This window comes from Canis lupus, chromosome 8 (genome assembly GCF_048164855.1).
Source record: "Canis lupus baileyi chromosome 8, mCanLup2.hap1, whole genome shotgun sequence".
NCBI lineage: Eukaryota > Metazoa > Chordata > Mammalia > Carnivora > Canidae > Canis > Canis lupus.
Window position 1 is genome coordinate 7,447,994 of NC_132845.1, and position 15,543 is coordinate 7,463,536.

The 15,543-nt window shown below is 38.8% G+C and overlaps 1 protein-coding gene across 4 annotated transcripts in view; it reads left to right on the forward strand.

Annotated features, from left to right (window-relative positions):
- The window catches only part of ST6GALNAC3 (ST6 N-acetylgalactosaminide alpha-2,6-sialyltransferase 3), a 522,366-nt gene that overhangs the window by 410,271 nt on the left and 96,552 nt on the right, over positions 1 to 15,543 (forward strand). Inside the window, exon 4 of one of the 4 annotated variants that reach the window (XM_072834112.1) lies at positions 13,612 to 14,381. The exons of the other annotated variants lie outside the window; for them this stretch is intronic. Within the exon in view, the coding sequence (XP_072690213.1) occupies positions 13,612 to 13,693 (82 nt within the window). The 3' untranslated portion in view covers positions 13,694 to 14,381. Of the gene's footprint in view, positions 1 to 13,611; positions 14,382 to 15,543 lie in introns of those variants that run through there. 4 annotated transcript variants of the gene reach the window in all.

Here is a 15,543-nt window from a genome sequence, read left to right on the forward strand (position 1 = left end):
GAGCCCAGCCCTTTACCTATGCACGTACATAATGTGCACACGCCCTGACTTTCCTGGTGTCTGTTCTTTCTGCTGCTGCTGCTGCTTCTTAGACAGAATCATGCTGTCTGTCACTTGAGTTGTTTTTTAAGTGGTATCTAACAATAGGTTTTGGAATTATCCGTATATAGACACACACACATACGTACACATATAAATCTGTGTATACGTGCATGTGTATATGTGCACTTTCTTCTTTCTTTTAATGTTTGCTTTGATGGATTTATGGTCTTTCCTTTTTGATTTTGTTGCTTAAACTGAGTTGAGTTTCAATAACTGGCAGTTTTCAAAATCTTCTTTTTTTTTCTTTTTTTCTATCACTGAATATATGTGACTTTTGTGTAAATGCAAGTGTTTGTTTAGGAGAGATTCCTAGAAATGAGGTTGCTAGGTCAGGGAGTACATGCATTTTATATTTTGATAGCTACACATGGAGAGATTGCTTCCACAAGGGCTGTGCCTGCATAGCATCTGAGGTTGCTCTTTTCACCACATTTTCAAAACTACTAGCAATCTTTTTCACATTCGCAATCAAATGGGCAAAATATACCATCTTCTCAGTTTAATTTTTATTAAAAATTAAAGAGACTGTTGAATTTTGCATATGTTTCTTAGCCCCATGTATTTCTTTTCTTGTGAATGGTCTTTTGTTCAGACGTCTATTGGCTTATTCATCTTTATAATTTTTTAGTAAGAACTCTGTGTAAAAATGAATAGTAAACAATTGTATATTATACATCTTATAGGTATCTCCTCCTAGGTATCTCTTAATTTTGCCCATCACAGCTCTTCCGATATAGAAGTTTAAAATGTTTATGTCATAAAATTAGTCTTTATCCTTGTTTTTTTCTAAGTCCTTTTATCTTTTCTTTTTTAATTTGATATCTGCTGAGACAGATCCCAATTAATTATGGTTCAATTTCAAAGATTTCTTTGAGATCCTCGAACGTTTTATTGTTCTGTAGAAACTAACGAGTCCTCTCTTTTCCTATACCCTTCAACTCTTTGTCATTTGTGCTGTTTTATAAGAGAAACCCTCATTTTGATCTTTGAGTTCATTATTCAATTTTCAACTATTCCGATTTATTAAATTTATGGTAATTCTGTTTTTAATTTCCAAGAATTCTGCTCATTTATTTTTCATAGAAGCCAGTGGCTTTTATCATAGATAATATATTTTTTAAATATTTATGAGATTTTTAAAAAAACATGTGTATATATACATATATATACTTTCTTTTGGTGTTTCTTCTGTTTACTTGTTTCCTTAGTGATTACTTTTGTTTGTTGAGTCAATGACTCTTTCCATGCTGCAGTTTCCCTCAAATGTTTAGTGTTTCATGCATATATTTGTATATATTTGTATATTTCATGCTCATATTTGTATCTGAGGATCTTGATTGAAAGGTATTGATAGTGACATCTTATTTACTTAGCACAAATGAGAATTCCTATTGACCTACCAGCAAATACAGGCTCTCATAACAGGAACCTTAGTTCCAGGGACTGGACAAGAGAAGAGAGACCCAGAACTAGATGGGCTTCTCATTAAAGAGAGTTCATAGCCCCTCATCTTGGCACAAAAGACTGTAAGCTACTAGAGGTACTTCTCAGAATTCCCACTTTATAAAGCTGTACTTATTGCTTAATCCTAAAAGGAGATATTGAAATTGGCTACTCCAAGAGCAGAAGATTGGCATAATAGACACACACTCACACACACACACACACACACACACACACACACTGATAAAAATACCTAACCAGGGGCACCTCTGTGGCTCAGTGTTTTAGCATCTGCCTTTGGCTCAGGTCGTGATCCCGGGGTCCTGGGATCGAGTTCTGCATCAGCGTCCCCACAGGGAGCCTGCTTCTCCCTCTGCCTGTGTCTCTACCTCTCTCTCTGTGTGTCTCTCATGAATAAATAAATAAATAAATAAATACTCTTTTTAAAAAAATTACCTGACCAATGACACATAGTCTACTACTTCCAGCCTTCATTACTACTTCTCATTTGTAGCTAGTTGGGTTTCCTCTGGGAAAAAAGTCACTGATTTTTATGTGTATGGCTTACAGCAGAAATCTATTTTTTTCATATTGGATGCATTCAGATTTATGTCTTCATAGGAATCTAGCAACTTATTATGATATGACCTTGATTATCTCTAGTAATCTTTTTTCCTTAAGGTTATTTTGTCTAATATTAGTATAGATACACCAGTTTTCCTTGGTTAATATTTACATGGTACATGGCACCTCATTACTGTTGTATGCCACATATAACTTGCCACATATAACTTTTTTTTAAAGATCATATTTACTTATTTGACACAGAGAAAGAGAGTACAAGCAAAGGGAGCTGCAGAGACAGAGGGAGAAGCAGGCTCTCCACTGAGCAGGGACCCCAACTTGGGGTTTGATCTCAGAACCCTGGGATCATGACCTGAGCCAAAGGCAGGCAACTAAGCCACCGAGGTGCCCCACAGAGTCTGCAAATATTAATCTTTTACTTGGACTATTTTGTCCATTTATAGTTAATGTAGTTCATTGTACATTTGGCTTATATCCATCATTTTATTATGAGTTTACTATTTGGCTCATTTGGTTTTGCTTTTTTATGCCCTTTGGTTTTTGGCCTTCTCTTAGATTTTTGCCATTCAATTTTTTCTATTATCATTTTTAAATTTTTAAGCAAATGCTTAATGATTAAAAGATCAAAGTATTTCTCTCTGACTTATTACAGCCTAATACAAATGATGATTTTTTTACCTTTTCAATAATAACAATAGAGCTTTTGTACCATCTAAATTCAGTTATATTTATTTTTGCATTGCTACTAATTTTTCTTTCTCCATTTCTGTATTTTCCTCTATGATCATATTCCTTTTGCATAAGGAGCTTCCTTTGATATTCCTTCTAGTGCAATCTTATTGACAATTGTCTTAATTTTTGTTTTTCTGAAAATGTTTTTATCTCCCCTTTATTTTTGAGGTACATTTTCACAGGTATAGAGTGCTAAGTTGACAGTCATTTTCAGCATTTTTAAGGTATTATTTCATTGTCTTCTGGCTTACATCATTTCTATGGAGAAGTCACCAATTTCCTAATTGATGTTCCTTGAAGATTGTGTCCTTTTTTCCCTCTCTGGTTGCTTTTAAGATTTATTATATTTATCTCTTGTAAAATGCATTTTTCTATCATGTGCCTTAATGATTTTTTTAAATGTTAATTCTGCTTATAATTTGCTGAGTATTCTGAACTTGTGAATTAATGTTTTTCTTCAGTTTGGAGGGTTATTTTTTTGCCACCATCTCTTCAAATATTGTCTCTTTCTTTTTTTTTTTTTATATTGTCTCTTTCTAGTTCTTTCCTCTCTTTCTGATGTATCCATTACATATATATGTTATACTATTTCTCTTTTGTTCTATTCTTGCCCCCTACTCATTCTTTTGTCTCTCTGTGTTCCATTGGGATCTTTTCAATTGTCTTCAAGTTTACTAATTTTGTGCACAACCCTGTCCAGGTTTTGTGTTATATGCATTAATTTTACCTTAAGATAGAATACTTTTTATTTCTGGAATTCCCATCTAATTCTTTGTATGGATTTTTTAGGACTTTGCATTATATCAATTAAGCTGAGCTAAACTACATTTCAAGGGGAATCCCTGGGTGGTGCAGCGGTTTGGCACCTGCCTTTGGCCCAGGGCACGATCCTGGAGACCCGGGATCGAATCCCACGTCGGGCTTCCGGTGCATGGAGCCTGCTTCTCCCTCTGCCTGTGTCTCTGCCTCTCTCTCTCTCTCTCTCTCTCTATCATAAGTAAATAAAAATTAAAAAAATAAAAATAAAAATAAAATAATAAACTACATTTCAAGAGTACTCTTCCGTATGTGTTTTAAGTTCAAGTAGTACAACAAAAAAACATTACATGTGAGTTTTGGAAGAATTAAAGCAATAGTCATATTGATTTATACCTCGAAGGTCATGAAGTAACATCAGATGCTATTGCATCTCACACACATTGTCACTGATCTGTTGGCTCATTTCATTAATGTTGGGCAGCAGCTAGGTCTTCAGCTTCCTTTCCTATTTCAGCTTCTCTGAATCCTCAGCCAGATGTATTTTCAACCATGTGATGAAGGGTAAGAACTTCTTGTGCATGACAATTGCCATATAAATTAGAGGCAGTGAAAAACTGGCATGCGTTTTAGTCCATCTTAATGTTTTCCCACTCATTCTTTTGGATACCAATTTATTCTCACTGTCCTGAACTTTATATCTTTTTTTCCCCAAATGCTTAACGGTTTAGACATGAAGCTCCAGTATAAAATACAAAGACATCCACCATACAGTGAATTTTTAACCAGCTGTCACAGTTGTGTAAGGACAAATCCCTATAATGAATCATATATATATATATATATATATATATATATAATTCATTATATATATATATATATAATTCATTATATATATATATATACAGAGAGAGCATTGTTCATATATAATAATGAAATGTTTATATGTATGTAAAATATAAACAAGACTGGCTCAGATTCTAATTACATGATAAAAACTCCAACATTTCATCTTTCATTTTTCTTTCCTTATTCATATTAATCAGGTTTTTAATAGTTCTTTAAACTGTCTTATCACCTATAAAGCTGTTTGTGTTGCCTATTTTTTTCCTCTTGGTTTTCAGACACATGACTCATCCCTTAACATGATTTTAATAAGTCAAGAACACTGAACATATAAATATGGAAGAAACTCCAGATATTGTGATCTTGCACTAGAAAATGATTATCTTTTCCTCTCCAAGGTAGATAGAGTGAAAGGCTATCTTAAATCATTTAGGAAGGAGCCAGTTTTAGGCTAGATTAAAGTTTTTTATTAAATTAAACTAAAGTTCAGGGGCACCTGGGTGGCTCAGTGGTTGAGCATCTGCCTTCAGCTTATGGCGTGATCCCAGGTTCCTGGGATCAAGTTCCACACCAAGCTCCCCACAGGGAGCCTGCTTCTCCATCTGCTTATGTCTCTACCTCTCTCTGTGTGTCTCTCGTGAATAAATAAACAAATAAAATCTTTTAAAAATTAAATCAAAATAAAATAAAGTTCATTCTGTATCTGGTTTTCCCTGTCTCTAGTCCAGAGTCTTCCATTGCTTTCAATTAAGAGCTTGCTGTATTCACTGTGTCCATTTACCCTAGCAGGTCTTTGTCATCTCAGTACCAGGAGACTGCAGAATTTTCCAGTTTACTTCTCAGAGTTTGTAGCTTACTTCTTAAGCCTCATATTTTGTGCACCTTCAGTATTTGGCACATATTTTGAGGGAGAGAGGATCAGTTCTCTCTTGAAGCTCAAGTATCCAATTTCATAACTCCATCTCATCTAAGTTCCAAAATATCTATTGGTTTCTCTATCCTCAACAATGGCCCTCTGCCCAGTTAAAACCCATTTTCCTGGTCTACCCATGCAAGAGTCAGCACAAGCTTCCAGGGAAAGCGCAGCTGAAGATCATTATTATACCTTTCTAAGAGTCTCCCCTTTTCATGCTTTTAGCCTCTTCAGATTTCATTATTTTGGCAACTGTGTATATCTTTAAACAGAGGATTTTTGTGTTTATTTTGCTTTTTAAAAATAATTTTTCTCAGCAGATGACTTGGTCTACCAAAAACTACTTTAAGCTACATGGAACAGAAATGCCTGTCAATCTATTCTTGTTTATGTCTTCCAAAATTCCTTCCCAACTGCTCTTCTGTTAGGATGTCTGGTTTCCTGTCTTATCATGGCTTTTATAATAGTTTGTTATAAGTTCATATCAGTAGTAATTTGAGAGGGAAGACAGGTTTACATGCATCTTCAGTAGGCCATCTTGAACTAGAAATCCCATAATATTTTGAACCTTCTGACCTATATATAATTCTCTGATTATTTCTATCTCTGTTAATATATTATAAATTTCTTAAAGGTAAAGAAAGACATGTTATTCATGTTCATGCTTGCCATAATGACATGTAGTGGTACTCATCATTGACTTCTTAAATAAATTATGAAGTAAATGAGTAAATGATGTCATGATGTTCATACTCAATGGCTTTATTGGCATTTTTCACATTATGAACTGTATTGCTTTTAACAACAAACAAAAAATTGTATATAATATTTAGAGGCAAATATTATGTTTCTTTACAGAACCTGATATGTTCTATGCCCTTAAACAAAACTTAAGCAATAATAAAGACAATTTTTTTCCAGCTTCTGGGATTTCTCAAAGAGAATCCTCTTAAAATGAAGGACTTTAATCACCTGGTCCCTTTAGATTTTTATAGTAGTTCAAGAAATATACTTTCTAAATTCCTGATATATATGTCAGTTCTCTCCTAACACTTATTTCCCTTTAGAAAAGAAAAAAAAATCACATGAAAAGGAAAATTGAAGAGAAATGTTACCTAGCACATAAAAAGTCTCACTTTTCAAAGATTATATTTCCATTTCTACATAATATACTCTCATTATGAAATCATCAGTGCATTTTTTAGTCATAAACAAGACACTGAAAAGAAAATGAATAGCAATGAAAATGGCTTTCTGGAAAGTGACATCTATTCCAGTCTCAGAAAAAAATGAACCTTCTGAAATATTAATTGATCATAATGAGGAGGCCAAACTTTAGATAAACAGAGGAGCCAGGGAGTATTTCCCATAGGCCTGCAGCTTCTTGTGAAGGCACCTATGAACACTGGCTTTGAATTTAAATTTAAAAGTAAATAAAAATAGATCAGACTATCAGACTGTCAACTTAAAAACTTCAACTGGGAATGCCATGCTCTGTTCCTTTGCAATTCAAACAGAGTAGGAAGAAACATAATTGTACTAGAAAATAAAATTGCCATGATTCCTGGCCGTCAGAAAGGCATTTCAAAAATATCAGCCTCTGCTTTCTTCCCTAACTTAGAAATGAATTACAGATATAGGTCATCCCAGGAGCCAATGAACAAATGCCCAGTTATTTTGGCAGTGTTCCAACTCCGTCGAGAGACCCTTAATCCAATGTCTTTTTCATAACTGGTATAGGAGACAGTACCACAAAGTTCCAATCCCGTTTAGTCTTCATATTCTGGACTTCTCCTTTGACTTTGCACCTGAGTATTTCATTTTCCATGAGGCTACTATTTATATAACTTGTTTGCAAGGAACAAAATTAAATTATTCAGCACAGTTCCTTCAAACACCAAACTTTTATTACCAGAGGCTTCAAATGGACACCTCTCTGGAATGGACCTAATATGTGATGGAGTTAAATATGGAAGAAGACTTTCAAGTTTCGTTCCAAGCTCAAGAGTAAATGCCAAAAACAATTATAGATTCAGTAGCTATACAGTTTTTCAGAGTATTCAGAAAGAGAGGCCTAAACTTTCTTCATCTTTATGTTGAATTGTGAGGTTGCCACCACTGTATTTGGAACAACATAAACTTAGAACAGTGAAGGCTCAACTTAGCCCTTCCTTTCCATGTCTTTCCATAATGGTAGGGCTTCCATTTTGTTTTTGTTTTTGTTTTTGTTTTTGTTTTCCCAGCATTTACCCTGTCCCTGTGAGTCACAATATTCCCCACTTTTCTTGGTGGATTAGTGGGCACACAGCTTCCATTCCCAGCACTGTTTATCAAGCAGTAAGGCAAAATTACTTAGGCTCTGGTCTTAGAAACTTAAATACCTGCGGATACAACTTCAGGTAGTTTCGTACCTAAAGAGCAAGCTATAGCCGTTTCCAGATATTCATGCATGAAGCTCATTAACAATTTTCTTCTCTCAGTAACTGAAAATAAATCCCTTAATTTGAAGTGGCCTTAACACTAATGAGTCATGTCATTACTCTGAATCCTTTAAGTTGTTGGGTTTTTTGTTTTTTTGTTTTCATTGTCTAAGTGAGGTGGAAATTAAGGACAGCTCCCATTAGGTCTCTATATTTCCTGAAGCGTCTGCTCATAGTTACAAATTGATCCATCCTAAATATTTATTTGCCTGTAAATGTCATGGAGTCAACACTTCAGTTTAGATATTTTTCCCCCAAACACAAAATTTCTTTTAAAAGTTCTGTCAATAACATCATTTGCAATTTAAATGCTTTAAAAATATGATCCTTCCTGCTGTGTTTTTGAATACTTCCTTCATATTTAATTGCTATAGACACTTTAGTTCCTAATTAAACTTTATTGTTTATGATGTTGCAGTCATTAATAGACATGATGGGGGGGCAATGGTTAGTTCTAGTAAGTTCTCTGGCTGCTAATTCTCGTCTGAATCTTAATACTTTCCATAGCTCTAATGAACTCATGGGGCTGAGAGGAGGATGAGTAGAAAGTGAAGCACAAAGCAAGTACATAGTTCATGTTTTTGAGGATTTACTAGACATTCTGGAAGACAAGCTTGAATTGGACTTGAATTGAATTGGACTCCTTGATTTGTTGGGGAGATTAGCTTAGAAATAGCACCTCAAACACTTGCAAGATGAATATCCTCATTTTTCAAGGCTCCTTTCTCCAACACATCCCCAGGTTTTGCATTGGTGACAGAGTGGAGCATATATTGCACACACAAAGCTTGCCTCATCCTCAGAGCCCTAAATGACTTTTATTGTGAGAGAATGGAGACACTTGATGAATCTGATGGGGTTTGGTCATGGAAAGATTTGCTATGAACCATTGCACCAAGGTTGAAATGCCCAAGAGGCTGACAAGCTTATTGCCCATTTCAGAGATTAAATAGTTTTGGAAAAATTTTCTCCCCTGGCAGTTGTAATTGTGTCTGTGAAATAAGTGTTCATTCTGCTTGAGCACCGTGGTTTGAATGCTTCCTTCTATATATTCCCCCAGTGGATTGATTCTAAAAAGGTCTGCTCAGATTTCCCCGTACCAATGCAAATTAACCCATGAACTTGATAACACACTCCCCAACCCCCCACATCCTTGCCACGTCCCATGCTAATGGGTAATCAGAGACACTGCCAAGTCCCTTTATCATGGATTATCTTTGTAGCTGTTTGAAGACAGGGAAAGGAGCTGAAAAATCTTCCAGGTTAATGATGTAGTTATAGGAAATGGGCAAAAGCTACTGTCAGTAACCTTGGGAGTCTTGGGCTGCCAGAGGAGCATTCACGAGTAGATAAAGTTGTCTTTATTTGCTGGGACTTCCAAAGCATTTGGTAGGCCCTCAGTTGCCCCCAAATAAAATAAGGTGAGAGTAACATCTCAAGAAGAGGGAAGAGGGTACATGCATAAAAACAGGTTCGTCATAAACAGATCATCTATCCCCTGACTTTGTCCAGGGTCAACATTGCATATTAGTCTGCTAACTGTTGGACAGTGTCTGACCTTCGGGGTGATTTGGAACGTTTTTCTTTCTAGCCTGGGTGGATAAAGATCATTATGTGTTAACATAGACCAGAACATATTCCTCTTTCATACATAATAAACACCTAGAATTCTTGGATTTACCCTTTTAAAGAAGCCTCAATATCATACCTCAAAATTGAGTGTGAGGATATCAAAGAAACTTGGAGACAGCTAATAATATTTATTTCTGAGTATTCACTATATCCCTGAGACTGTGCTAAGTCTGTGAGTGATTACTATATTTAATCCTATAACAATTCGATAAAGCAGGTTCTGGTATTATCCTGTGGAAACTAATAGATTAAGCAACTTGTCAGAGGTCACATAGTTAGTAATTAGTTCCATCAATTTGAACCCAGGTATTCCTGATCCTAGAATGTGAGCTCAAATTAAAACCCTATACTGCCTTCCCTTTAATCCTCAGTACCTTGAGAAAGGAGGATGAGCTGAGGCCAGAAATAAGATGATTCTCTATAATAGAAATATGTCCTGTACGGTGACCTGAATTGGGAAGGTCTGGTTTTTATGCCATTGTATTAATTGGGATGATTTCTCATTAATTTTAAAAGTGTTTTTTGATGAATCCAAAGCATCCCAGGGAGGTGTTTTTAGCCCTATTACCTTGTTCAAGTACCTTTCTCTCTGTACTTTTATGAACTGTCAGTGCTGATCAGCATCCATGCTTGAGCAGAAGCAGATGGAATCCCAGGATATGAGTGAAATGTTCAGAGGACTGATGGAATTAGCTCAGCGTCACACCCAAACCTAGAGCCAACTGTTAGCCAATGACAAGAGAATATGAAGGAATGTAGGCTGAATATGGCCCATGTCATACTAGATGTTAACATTGGGCAGATCCTTTTTGAGTAAAGCAGAAATTAGAATGGGCAGCAGAACTTGGAATAGAAGTATAAAAAGAGGATGAGAATTTACAATTAGAAACACGTCTTAGTCAAAGGAAATGACCACAGACAAGGTCAAATGATTGGTGTATAGGCATGTGAAGTTGAAGATGGCAGATTGATTGATATTTTCTTACATTTTAACCATTTGGAAGTGAGTAATTATCTTCATATGGATTTTTGTATGTCGCAAGTTGATGTGTCAAGGGCAAACGTCTCCAGAGTCAGAGGATGTTCCTTTCACATTCACTACCTACTGGTTTCCATCATCCTGGGCCGCATGCATTTCCTAGCTTGGTTTATCCAATTCTTTTCTTCCTTTCCTGGTCCACCAATTATTTAGATACCAGAGGGCAGGGAGATCTAGGGCAGGCACAGAGACCTTCCCTGTCTCACGCGGATCTTGTAGGGATTAATGAACTAACATATTCTAAAGTGATTTTAAAAGGTGAAGTGCTATATAAGTGTCAAGCATGATTAACTAGCAGCCAAGTTATTAGGCACCTGAATATTATGCATCTTTTCTGAATTTTAGAAAAATGGATGTGCATATTCATTTTCAAAAGCACTATTATTTAAATGATATTCAGACACTCAAATAAAAGTCTGGCCCAATTCTAATTATCTCCCCTTTTCTCATACCAGTCATTTGGCCTTAAGAGTGGCATACTCCTGCAACTGTGAATAAGACAGATCCAATCACCAATCTTGTAGTGTTTGCAGCACATCAGGGAAAAAACACACAGTATCATGCAAAATATTAATTGCCTTTCAACCTCCACCTCATCCTTCTAGCACAGGAGTTACTGAGGTCTGGTGGTTGGGCGTGTGAACTCCAGCCCAGACTCCCCTAGATCCAAACACTCACCCCCCTGCTAGCTCAGTGACTTGGGGAAGTTGCGTTACCTCTCTGCGCGTTGATTTGTTTATGTAAAAACTGGGAACAATAATAGTACCTATTACAGACGTCACACAGATAAGGTGCTCAGAAAAGCAGTCGCAAACATGTGGCAATTGCTTCTGAAATGTCAACTATGATCGTTGTAATTGTCTTTAATACTGACTGAGGCAGGTTCCACTCTTGGATGGAGAAATAATAAATAGAAGTGGTGGCGATTTTGCTAGGACTCATGTGACATTTGGCAGCTTGCAAAGCCACGGACTTAGGATAGTCACCTGTGGTTCTGCAGCACTTGCTGTTTGCCAGGATCCTCACGACAACTTGGTGGGTTAACTTAGCAGGGCCGTAGCTTTAATTTTTGCCTCATTTGCTCAGCAAGGTTCGAATCCTCTTCTGGTAATCCCCTCTAGCCATTAGCTTTGACCCTCAGTACAAAATGGGCACAACCCCATGCCCATCAGTCACACGTTGCTTGTCCTGAGGTAAACGTGGGAACCAGGATGGCCAATGGGAGGCCTCCTCTGGGGTATGAAAGAAGGATTTGATTTGAACTTGGAGATAAATCAGCTTTGCCTCTGAGTTCATGATTGTACAAGAATGTGAAATTAGGGTTAAAGTCAAGTGAAGAAGGTGGGGCTGCTGTAGGAGGGAATGAAGCCCAAGCAGAGCAGGGCTGAGCTGTGAGATGGAGGAGGAAGGGAGTTCTGGTGGTTTTGAGTCTTGACTCTAGCATTTGAAGCTCAATAGCTCTCCTGGCCATATGAGCTAATCAACTTAATCTTTGTGTTCTCTTAAAATAGTTTGGGGATCCCTGGGTGGTGCAGCGGTTTAGCGCCTGCCTTTGGCCCAGGGCGCGATCCTGGGGACCCGGGATCGAATCCCATGTCGGGCTTCCCGGTGCATGGAGCCTGCTTCTCTCTCTGCCTATGTCTCTGCCTCTCTCTCTCTCTGTGACTATCATAAATAAATAAAAATTAAAAAAAAAAAAACTTAAAAAAAATAGTTTGAATTGGTCCATCTTTTGTAACTTAAGGAATCCCTAAAGACAAAGGCAGTAATTCACCCATTTTAAGGGACTCGAGACTCAGAGGGGTTAAGTGATTTGCTCATGAAAATCACAATACCAGTGTTTTCCAGAGCCAGAACTCCATGTCCCAGGGAATGACCCCAAATACTATATTCCAGTAAAGACAGCAGGGCTGAGGCACTTGGAGAGGGAGCTGATTATTAATGAAAGGCCAGAGAAGTTTCAGGGCACCATCCGGTCGTGGCAATTGGCAGAGCTAATGCATTCAGTGGTTCATGAAATATTTGTGCAGTCACTGAACAACAACCTAGGGCAAGCTGTTTAGGTTGAGGAAGTGAGTGATCTACAGGTACCCTTGGATCTCTGGGGTACCTGTCTGCTCTCGGCTACTGCTGGCCTGGCAAGGAAGAGGTGAGAAATCGCAGAGCCAGCCTACCTGTGTTTTCCAAGTCGCTACTCCGGTGAATGCAATGCATGCAGCACATGTCAAACACTGGAGCCTCTCGGAATATTGATTATGGATCTTGCCCCTTCCTTAAAAAGCAAGCTTTTGTTTTTATTAGCATGTGTAAATATGGAATAACTTCAGAATGCAAATATAGATGACATTTTATTTTACTGACATGTTTGGAAGCAGCCTAGGGCAGGGTGGCAGTGAATCAGTCAACATCATGGGTACACTGCACTGGGAATTCATCAACTGTGCACACCACTAATAGGCTTATGCCATATGCTCCATAAAAGCATGTTTGCTAACATGAGACTGGGCCGCCCGATCGTATGACAAAGCCGCCACGTCAGTTTCTTGATGTATAGAAACAGGCTCTGCTAGCCAGATGTAGAAATCCAGCAAGGTCATTGTAGGCGTAATTTCCATTTTGTGTGCTTCTTTTCCCCCTCATTGACTGTAAGAGAATGTGATGTGCCTCATTAAAATGTGATTCCAGGTGCATAACACAATAATGACCTTTATGCCAAAGACTGAAGTTCACGTAATAGATAAGCTAGACTCCCATTTGGTGATGTTGGAGACCATTAGCTAGAGGCAGAAACCGTGTTAACTTCTTGACATGGGAGGTCACGGGGTCAAGGTCGAGGCCCAGGCTGCAGCCATTTCTGGACTCAGATGAGAGAGGAGAATGGTGCTGCCTGGCAGCCTAAGGGTTTGCAGCCCTGCCCGGGAGAGTTAGAGATGTCCCGGAGCCTGTGGAGACTTAAGGGGAGGCCTGGGGATCGAGATGGGAACTGAAGAAGGAGCAGCAGCTCTGCACAGAGATGGGCCTGGGTGCTGGGCTTCTCCATGCAGGAGTGCTGTCCTAACTATCACCTCCCTTTCTCCTTTCAGGTCACTCCTGGTTTCCTCTGCTTTGCATCTGACCCAAAATTATACCGTCTCTCTAGAGGCATTACTTCTTTTTCTCTCCTAGCTCTTAGATTCTTGGTGCTCAAGTGGGAAATCAGGGATTGGGAAAGTTAAGAGTTCATTTCCACCCACCCAGGGAACAGGTGTAAAGCCGTGTGTGGTTTCTGCCCTTCCTTGAAAGTGGCCAACCAAGTCAAATCCTTCACTTGGTGATCACGGCCAGTGTATTGACTGCCATTTTATTAAATACACATTTGCAAATGGTGTTCGAGCACCCAAAGCTTGCGCCAGACCTCAGGACCCTTCCTAACTGTGTGCAGCTTTATCAGAGTTCCTCATAGCCAGCTCTTGATAATCTTGCTTGTTTTCCTGTTTTCACTCTGACTGAGGGCATTGTATCTCATATCTCCTACAAACTGCAAGAACCCAAACCTAATGTAAAAAATAGGCAATGAAAAGGGAAAATCAAAAATCACATGTTATCTGAAATCTGGAGCTCATAAAGACAGAAAGAAGTAATAAAGAACCAGAATGAGAATACATTCAGTCAAAGCGAAAGAGAAGAGGGAATTTGAGGATATTAAGCAGAAGAAATCAGACACCTAAAATGATAAATAAGGGGCACCCGGGTCACTCAGTGGTTGAGCATCTGCCTTTGGCTCAGGTTGTGATCCTGGGGTCCTGGGATCGAGTCCCACTTCGGGCTCCCCGCAGGGAGCCTGCTTCTCCCTCTGCCTGTGTCTCTGCCTCTCTCTCTGTGTCTCTCATTAATAAATAAATAAAATCTTAAAAAAAATAAAACTATAAATCAAATGGCTTGTTTGCTTATTTGTTTATGTACATCCCTGGAATTATAAGCGTCTTGGCCTGGCCATAGGCTAATCGCCTTTTAGGAGGGGCCTATCGTGTGTATTTATTGATGTTTGATTTCCAGAGCTTCTAGCTCAATCAGGGACAAAGGCTCTATGTTTCACTCATGCTCATGGATGAATAATGCCTTTTTAGAATATTGCCAACTGTGCTGTCATTTCAAGACCCCAGAGACTCTGCTTATTAGGATGGCAGACGAGCGAAGAAATGAGTTGGGCAGAGAGGTGGCAGGGGTTAATTTCATATTTGTCACGAGATCTTGCATGATTTCCCTAAAAGATATTTAATTTCCACTGGGCATAATAACTTGCAGCTGCTGGAATATGCTGTATACCAGTGGCGAGTTCTTGTCTTTGGAGATTTATGCAAGTCGTTATTTAAAAATAGAGATCCGGGAGTTACAGCTGGCTAATTAATCTACCACTAAGGAAAGCTCAGCAAGTGACCCACTTAACTGTTTCCAGGAACCACAGCTAAGGCTGAAGTGAACTCTCAAAAGTGTCCTGCACAAAGGACCAAACAAGTCCATCCCTGGGACATTTCGTCATCTGCTCGCAGTGCAGGCGTCCGTTCTTCATGTCCCCTTCTTTCCCGCAAACCATTCACTCAGGCCTTCATCCCTACACGGCTCCAGTTCCTAGGTGCCTCACCGGTGTCCTGTGTCCTGAGGACAGACGCCGGATGCTGCCAGACTCGCCTTCCCCAGTCTCTTCATCTGTATCACTCACCAGCTCAGGCGATGCCCTCAGCACATCATTTGTACCCTGTGGCTGACCTCAGAGGGCTCCTGTGGGACACCCGAGCCACACGTATGTACCCACAGTTCCTCCCTTTTCTCCACATGCACCTTCCTCTCCTGGCATCTTGATCTCTCCCCTTTCCTCCTGTTCCCCACCCAGATCACCTTTCCATTCCTCCCTCGGCGTGAAGACGGTCGATATGTCTCTGCAGAGGTCCACGGCGCCTATTGCAGGCCATGCTGAGTCTTCTCCTTGGACTTGACAACAGAGAGTTGGCATAATCAGGTCATGGCACATTTTTATC